Source organism: Pyrus communis, chromosome 14, assembly GCF_963583255.1.
Source record: "Pyrus communis chromosome 14, drPyrComm1.1, whole genome shotgun sequence".
Classification (NCBI taxonomy): Eukaryota; Viridiplantae; Streptophyta; class Magnoliopsida; order Rosales; family Rosaceae; genus Pyrus; species Pyrus communis.
In genome coordinates this window covers 19,457,899-19,466,581 of record NC_084816.1, presented here as the reverse complement: position 1 = coordinate 19,466,581, position 8,683 = coordinate 19,457,899, and the positions used below count along the sequence as shown (strand labels likewise).

The 8,683-nt window shown below is 38.2% G+C and overlaps 1 protein-coding gene across 2 annotated transcripts; it reads left to right on the top strand.

Annotated features, from left to right (window-relative positions):
- The first annotated feature begins 3,736 nt into the window (after positions 1 to 3,736).
- LOC137716148 (probable NAD(P)H dehydrogenase (quinone) FQR1-like 1) lies at positions 3,737 to 8,207 on the top strand. Of its 2 annotated transcripts, none has more exons than XM_068455550.1 (4): positions 3,737 to 3,871; positions 6,488 to 6,581; positions 7,429 to 7,691; positions 7,792 to 8,207. In XM_068455550.1, exons 1-4 carry the CDS (start codon positions 3,849 to 3,851, stop codon positions 8,021 to 8,023), a joined length of 612 nt encoding a protein of 203 aa, XP_068311651.1. In that variant the 5' UTR covers positions 3,737 to 3,848; the 3' UTR covers positions 8,024 to 8,207. The 2 variants fall into 2 exon arrangements, with proteins under 2 accessions (XP_068311651.1, XP_068311650.1); XM_068455549.1 differs by lacking the exon at positions 3,737 to 3,871 and adding an exon at positions 5,785 to 5,803.
- Positions 8,208 to 8,683: the final 476 nt, after the last annotated feature.

Below are 8,683 nucleotides of genomic sequence, written 5' to 3'. Positions count from 1 at the left end.
CACCGACATGGGTTCATATGATTGTGCTATGTGTCCCTACCGTGACCTACTCTTTTAAGTTAAATGGTGAGCCAGTAGGGTATGTACAACCTGGAAGGGGAATTTGGCAAGGGGATCCCCTATCCCCGTATTTATTTATCATGTGCGCCGAGGGGCTGAATCCAAGGTGTCTTGCAAGGTATCAAGGTGGGTTGTCAAGCTCCGAGCATCAACCATTTGTTTTTTGCAGATGATAGCTTTCTTTTTGCCCGAGGTATGTTGCAAAAGTGTTTGAGCATTAAGCAGGCATTGCGTGTGTATGAAATAGCATCGGGACAAGCCGTTAATTTGGAAAAGAATCGTGTTTTGTTTAGCACTAACCTCACAAGCTATGACAAAAAGCTTATTGCCGATTGTCTAGGCATGTGGTGAGTGGAGTTTCATGACAAATACATAGGCTTACCGGTGCTCATCAAAAAGTCGAAGAAAGAAACTTTTTCATATGTGAAAGATCGTCTTTGGAAGAAATTACAAAGTTTGCATAGTGGTTTGTTGAGTTGTGCGGGCTGGGAGTTGCTAGTGAAAACTGTGGCACAAGCCTTGCCCATGTACTTTATGCAATGTTTTCTTCTTCCCAAATCTTTATGTGAAGAGCTGAATGTAATGATTGCAAAGCTCTGGTGGAGTGGTGATCTGGGCAAGCAGAAAATTCATTGGCTTAATTGGGGCCAATTGTGTAAGCCTAAACAAGAAGGTGGGTTGGGGTTCAGAGATCTTTATGCTTTTAACCTTGCTTTATTGGCTACGTAAGCTTGGCGTTTTCCCCAACAACCAGAGTCCCTAGCCTATCGAGTGTTTATAGCCCGATATTTTCCAAATACCGAGTTTCTTAGTGTTCGAGTAAATGCCAACAGCTCGTATGTATGGAGGAACATTGCGGAGGCTAGGCCTGTGATTCTTAAAAAGTGTCGTTGGCAGGTGGGGGATAGGTCGACTATTAAAATTTGGCAAGATAATTGGCTACCGAGGGACACCTACTTTCCAGTGTTGAGCCCACCACCGGGAGACTGGGACATGGAGACCACAGTGGATAAACTATTTGTGGCAGGTTTGAGGAAATAACATATTAAGCTGTTACGGGATCTGTTGTCTCAAGGGGAAGTGGAACATATTTTGAGTATTCCGTTAAGCTTTCAAACGATCATGGATCGTAGAGTTTGGCATTATGAACGCAACGAGAAGTTTTTTGTAAGGAGTGCCTATCATGTGGCCAGGGCACTTGTCTCTTCTGAATGAGCTGGTGCAAGTACCTCTGCTATGTTGCTAGACGAAGGACGATGCAAGTTGTTGAGGAAGTTATGAAACGCTTGTGTACTGGGGAAGGTTAAGATTTGTGCTTGGCGTGCTTGCATGATGCTCTACCCACATAATTTAACCTTGCTAGGCGGCGAGTGTTTGTGGATAATTGTTGTAGTCTCTGTGAGCAACATGGTGAATTAACGGAGCATATACTTCGGGACTGCAGCCTGGCTAAGGTAGTTTGGTTTGGTGGTTTGGGTTTCAGAATCGAGGAGGGAAACCATTAACAGTTTCTTCCTTAGCTATCTGGAATGGTTTTCGATTTCTATTTGATGACCATTTAGATGTTATGGAAGAATAGGAATGACGCTGTCTGGAATGGGGCTTGGGTGTTGCCGCAAGAACTGGTGGTCAGAACAAAGGGATGGCTGCAGGAGTACCAAAAATGGCATAAAACGGGTACGAAAAAAATCCACCAATCCCCCGCAGAGATGGAGGAGACCTGAAGTCGACTGGGTCAAGTGCAATTTTGATGGAGCGTAGATCCAACAAGGTTCAAGGGGAGGATTTGGTGATGTTATGTGAGATCATAGGGGTGAATTCATTGCTGCAGTTGCGGGTTAATTGGTTGGACATTTTTTGCTTTCCATGTAGAACTCTTTCCTGCTCGTCAAGTTGTGTTGCTAGCCCAAGCGTTTTTTTCCTGATGGTTAAATGTTGATTTTTGAAGGTGACTCTAGCCTGGTCTTGGCTGCCATAAGGGGTCAAGAGAAGGATTGTTCACTTTTGGGGCCTATCATTAATGATCTGCGTTTTTTGCTCCAGTCTTTTCCTCTGTCGTTGGTGAACTATGTGCATATGGGAGGTAATTCGGATGCGCACAGGCTTGCTCGAATGGGTGCTGGAAGTAATCAATAGTTTTTGTGGTTTAAAGACCCCCTTGATTTGATTAGGGGTATTTTATTCGAAGAAAGCTTGTAATTTGTTATGTTTTGTTATGTATTGTCATTTGAGGATAATTTTTTCTATTGTGCGGGACGCTCTTTTTTACTTCAATCAGGTTGACAGCCTTGGCAAGGTTTTATTGAGGCCCATTATGCACACTATCCTCAGTTTGTATGTGTTCTATTTCAATACAATGAATAACGTACTTTCCCTAAAAAAATAAAATAAAATAAAATAAAAAAGAAATAGCCACGAAGTGTGAGGAATGATAACGAGATTTGCTCAAAAAAGTCTCCACGTAGATTTGGTGTATTGTGTAGTTTACCATTATTTCTTAAGAAAAACTATGAAGCCACACGGGGAAAACATATCTATATAAAGACTCTCTTTGAACAAGTCCAGATAGCATTTCTCATACAAGAAATTATTAAATAGTACAGTACTACCATATTCGCACATGTTACTTTAATTCAAAATTTAACACGTATAATTATTATACAGTTGGACTTAAAAAATTATTTTAACACAAAAAATGAAATTTAAAAGAAAACAAAAACCCCAGACTCGCCTTCTTCCTCCTTCCCTCTCTTTCCTCTCTCATGCAATGACCTTTGCAATGTCATCTTTGTCGGCACGGTCGAGACCTTCTCCAGACTCGCCAGGGTTGCGCTCGGATGGCAAGCCCATCTCGTCTACTGATTTCTTATGGAGATTGTGCTCCTTCTCCATCTTGTCCACTGGTTTCCAACTGCCGGCATCCATGGTTGTGGAATTGGATTTATTTTTCAATTTCCTCTTTTAATATTTGTATTTTGTTAAAATAAAATATATTTAATCCCTGTAAGTAAGTTGTATATATGGCAAATTTTAAGTGGTAGTATCACCGATGATGTGGTGGTACAGTATCACTATATAATTTCTCCGCTCATACTAATCAAAATTAAATTTTAAGTTTGGAATTACCTTTTTTAGGTCTAGTTTTTCTTGCATTATTGAAATCAAACCCCTAATGCTCAACTTACCCCACATCTTATTACTTCCCTCTCCACATATCAATACCTCCCATTTGTCCTCTTCTATATATTTAAAAAGCCAAACAAATTATATCCAATAAATGATAAAGTATTAATTAAAATTATTAAGAAAATGACTTCTTCTAGATCCATTGCTAGAAACTCCAATGGTGATGAGCATGACACCACCATAGCATCATTATCCCATTACTTCAGTCACAACTAAGATTCACTTTGAAACGACACCGTTTACTATTTGCCAGCAAATAAATCAAGGGATGTAATATCTACACACCTTTTTTACTTTTCACACATCCTTCTAATTTTCGGCCGTCAGATCGGATGAAATGAAAAAGATCATTTGACAGAAATTAACAAGATATGTGTGATAAGTAAAAAAAAATGTATGGATAGCACAACTCTAAATCAAAAGAATCAGCCACCGTCAAGTGAGATTAAATAATAATTAAACTTTAATCCCCATATTCCACTATAAAAGGGACTCTGGCTTCTTCCACTAGGCGTGCAAAATCGTCAACGTTCCCCCCCTGCATTTAGCTTAAAACCCACAACACGCAGTAAAATCACACAAGACTCCGGAGGACTGCATTCATGGCCACCAAAGTGTATATTGTGTAAGTCCCAATTCTTTTTTTTTAATTTAGTTTTTTAATTTTATACCAATTCACCATGAAGTATGAACTGCGAATTTGTTGTTAAATGATCCCTTTTTTTTTTTAGTTTTTTTTTTTTTTAATTTGATTTTGTTGTTGTTGGGTAATGGTGATTTGTAGTCTGTGAGAGTTTCAGTCTGTTAGAATTTTGAATTGGTTATTGCTTCATCGGAATATGGATGGTTCCGAATTTTGAATTAGAAGGAACCCATTTGATTATCCTTCTGTTGGATTGGATCTTTGTGTTTTTGGACGTTTTGTTGAATTGGGTGTTATTTTTCGTATTCAAAGTGTTTAAAGGCTGAATCTTTATATTTTTAGGAAGATTTTGGGATGGTGAATCAGAGGCTCTGGCTTTTTCCTCTTTTTATTTTTATTTTTATTGTTGTATTTTTTTGCTGAAGAGTAGGAAAGTAAGAGCCAGTATAGGCTTAGGAAATTTGCGCATTTCTGATAATTTATTCGAAGAGATCAGTAGTGTCCTGTTTTATTTTGTTTTGAATCCATCATAGAAGAATTTCAGCCGCGGTGAAAAATATAATGGTTGAAGTGAATTAGATAATTTCTTTATGTGAATTACACTCTTGCACCGAATATAGGTAAAGATAGAGCTAAAGGGTTGTTAGTTTCTTCTTTTCCTACCGTATAGACGATCTTTTGGAGCTTTTGATTACCCCAAGATCTGATTTTTGTGTAGTAGGAAATTTGATTGATTAATGGTTATGGTCAGTCTAATTCGAGAAACTGTTTCTTTAATGTGTTCCTCCTGTTCTGGGATTTGTAATGTTGAAAACCACTTGCTTTGAATCCTTCAGAAGAAAGTAGTTTTGTAAAGTAATAGAACAAGGAAATTTCTGGAGGAATGGGAAAAAATTGTTTGCTTTGCTGAGGCAATTCTTTTTAATTTATGGATGTTATGGTGCATTTTGAAACCTAAGTAAGTTACCGTCTAGAATATGGATTTGTTTTTCCTAGCAAATCTTTACTAATCATTTACGGAAGAAAGATCTATTAGATTTAAATTTCAATACTCCTGTAAAGTTAGAGATCTGATGAACATGTTGGAAATTTGGAATAGTAGTACTTCTGTACACTACACACTCTGACCTATAGTTCCTTTATTATTTTTGATTCATTTCCCACTACTGTTTGTCTATGTCAATATTCATTCCACTCTGTTGCATTAGATTTAACCTTGATAGTCAATATAAAATCCAAACAATTGCCTGTTGTAGGGTAGGAATTGAAAGGTGAGATAGGAGAGGTGATTGGCAGGGAAAGGCAGAGTTGGTTGGCATTTTATGAAAGTCAATTCAGTTGGTTTTGAAATTTTAGTAAGAAAAGTCCATATATAGTACAAGCTGCTTTTGTCTGTTTTGATTGTTGTTGATGGAATGCGGTGATACTGTTTCTCCTGCAGTGCAGAATTATGGAGTTACTTTCTCACATTTCGTTGTGTGCTTGATTGGCTCTTCCATCCTGATTTCTTTGTGGAATTAATTGATTTTTTTAACCTCTCTTGCGTACTTGAAATTATTGTATACTTGGGTAATGCTCCATGTGCCCTGTTTAAGGAATGAAAAATGAAGGCATTGCATGTATTTTTGGAAAGAGGTAGCTAGCCATTCTCAACATTTCCCATCAAATGGAGAGGTCCAGTGTTAATGCTTACAGTTCTGTGTTGTTAAACGCACATTTCATTTGCATCGGTTTTTTATTGCCAAATTGATTCTTTCTAGGTCCCATATGCCACAATTTAATTCCTTGGATTTTTTATTCTCCGACCCTCTCTTTTAGTTCAGGCCGAACTAGGTGGTCACCATTGATAATGCTTATTTTGGTATGGAATCTTGATTCGGCGTGCTTTTGGTTATGTGGGCGTCTGTGGTTGAGGTTTAAACCTTATAAGTTTTTGTTTGGTTGTGAATTGAGCTTGTTCACATGCATGTGGGTTGGTAGATAGTGTGTTGAAGATAGTTGACCTTGATTCTTGGAGGTAGTGGTATCATACTTTGGTTACTAGTGGTGACAAGTCGGGCAATTTGGGACACTGAATATTTTGACTTTGAGACTACTGTTAGAGATGGTTGAATAATTGTTCTGCAGATTCAGAATTTCCTCACTGGAAAGGTTCAAATGTCAAATTTGGATATGAATGCATATTAAGACTCAAAATTGGGACAATATATCTGAGATAGGATGAAATTTGTTCATTGATTCTGTTGGTGCAATAATGAAATAATCAGTTCTGGAACAACTGACAGACTACAGCAGTTCAATTAGAGTCACTTTTGTGAAAATATTTTTCCCAGTAATTTCTAACTGAGAATGCTGACAGAATGTATGGTGGTCCCATGGAAAGAATGTGTAATACAAAAGAAAAGGGAGCTGTTATTGGCAACCAAAAATACTCATTCTGCCTGGAGGACTACAAAATGAATATTCTCCCTTATACTGTGTAGGATGATTTTTTGGAGTTCCAAAAAAGCTTTACATCCAGTTGATTTTCAAGAATGCTGTACTTCTTTTTCATAAATAATGCAACCCTGTTAATCAAAATCGTGTTCGATTTTACAGGTACTACTCCATGTATGGACATGTCAGGAGACTAGCAGAAGAAATAAAGAAAGGGGCTTCATCTGTCGAAGGTGTAGAAGCCACCCTGTGGCAGGTGAGTGCATTTTCTTTAATCCATTCATTTCACTATGAACATTTCAAGAAATTGAAGCGTATGTTTAATTGAGCATGCTGAATAAACTTTGGACTGCTGATTTTGGGAAACAAGCCATTTTAAATTAAATTCAAACTTCATGTTTTTGATTGAGTATAAACATGAGATGATTCTAAACATTACGCCTAGTAGCCCTATGCCAAAGTTTTAGGGTTCCACCTTGCGTGGTGGTTAGCTCAACATCATGACAAACATTTTTCCACGACATGTCTCAACATTTTATGCCTAGTTTTGAGCTTTAAAATTGACCTTCCTTTAAATCCCCATACAGCATGGGTGATGGAGCTTTCTTATGCTCTCTTTGGAGTGCCAGATTAGTGTCCTTATGTTCTGTTGAAAAGTCAAAGATTGGTTCTCACTGACTGTCCGATGTATCAGGTTTACTTGTCTATATTTGGTGCACCTGGACATTGTATTCCATCATTTTCTTTGTGTCTTGCTACCCTCTCATCTATAGTTCTCTGTCTCAAACTGCGTCTGGTATGCTAGTTATTATATATAGCTTCGAGATTGGGAAAACTAGTATCAATCCTTGTCTAGTCTTCCCTCTAGTTTTATTTTAATTTCATTGGTAACTCTTACAAATCACGATCTTCCTTTTCTCATTTGCTTATACACAGAGTCGTGCACCTCCCGTCTATTTCCCTGTAGATGCTAGATATGAAGACCCCGGTTTTTAGTAAAGGAAATTTTGATTATTTTTCTCTTCTGTACCGTGGTTAGTTTGTCTTCTCTATCTGGTTAACTTGATTGAGCAGTAAGACTGACTATAAGGCTTATAAAACAGGTCCCTGAGACACTCTCAGAGGAGGTGCTTGGGAAAATGAGTGCACCACCAAAGAGTGATGTACCAATCATCTCGCCAAATGAACTTGCTGACGCAGATGGATTCATTTTTGGCTTCCCAACAAGATTTGGTATGATGGCTGCCCAATTTAAAGCCTTTCTGGATGCAACAGGCGGTCTATGGAGAACACAACAGCTTGCTGGAAAACCTGCTGGGATCTTTTACAGTACTGGATCTCAAGGTGGCGGGCAAGAGACTACTGCGTGAGTCTTATCACATTTAATCAATTATACAAACATTGAAAATTTGTCTACATCTTAGGTGGAGATATTAATAATGTTGGGATTATTTTTGTGTAAATAGATTGACTGCCATCACTCAGCTGGTTCATCACGGGATGATATTTGTACCCATCGGTTACACATTCGGAGCTGGCATGTTTGAAATGGAGAATATCAAGGGCGGAAGTCCTTACGGTGCAGGAACTTATGCTGGGGACGGTTCAAGACAGCCATCTCAGCTTGAGCTGGAGCAAGCATTCCACCAAGGGAAGTACATTGCCACCATCACAAAGAAGCTCAAGGGAGCTGCTTAAAGTGCACAAACATACGCAAATGGAATGCCTTATCGATTCTTTATCCCTATAGTTTCAATTTAAATTTCCGATTTCTATTTGCCTGCAAGTATAATTCTTGCTGTATCTTATATTTGTGTTTTCTACGTGTTTTATGAATTACAGTTATTTATTCATAATTATAAAGGTTTGTTTGCTCATGATACTACCGACTGAGAACGCTTGCCTTTTTACTAAATTAACGACTTCAAGTTTTTATCCCCCATATCAACTCCAAGATATCCATCTCATTTCTCAAAATGTTTCAACTGATGGACAGGTTTTACTATGGCGTTAGCAAAGCAAGTTTGACTATGTTCCCGGATGAGATTTGGAGCGAGTTACAGGTACGTTGAGTAGGTGCGATGATGGCGGAGAGTTTTGAGTCGGAGGGTGTGAAATAGATAGATTAAGGTTTGATAGGGCTAAGTGAATTCCGTAGTAAACCAAAGTTTCTATTCTTTGCTATTGAAATTTATCAAGAGGATCGCCGGAGGGGACGTACGACAGATTGGCCGAACCACTATAAATTCTTGTGGTGTTGTTACTTTTGCGTGTGCGATTATCTATCTTTTTTGTGATTGCTTGTGTGCGTAGTCTTCATAGTCCATTGATAATTAGATTCATTAGAGTGAATCTATA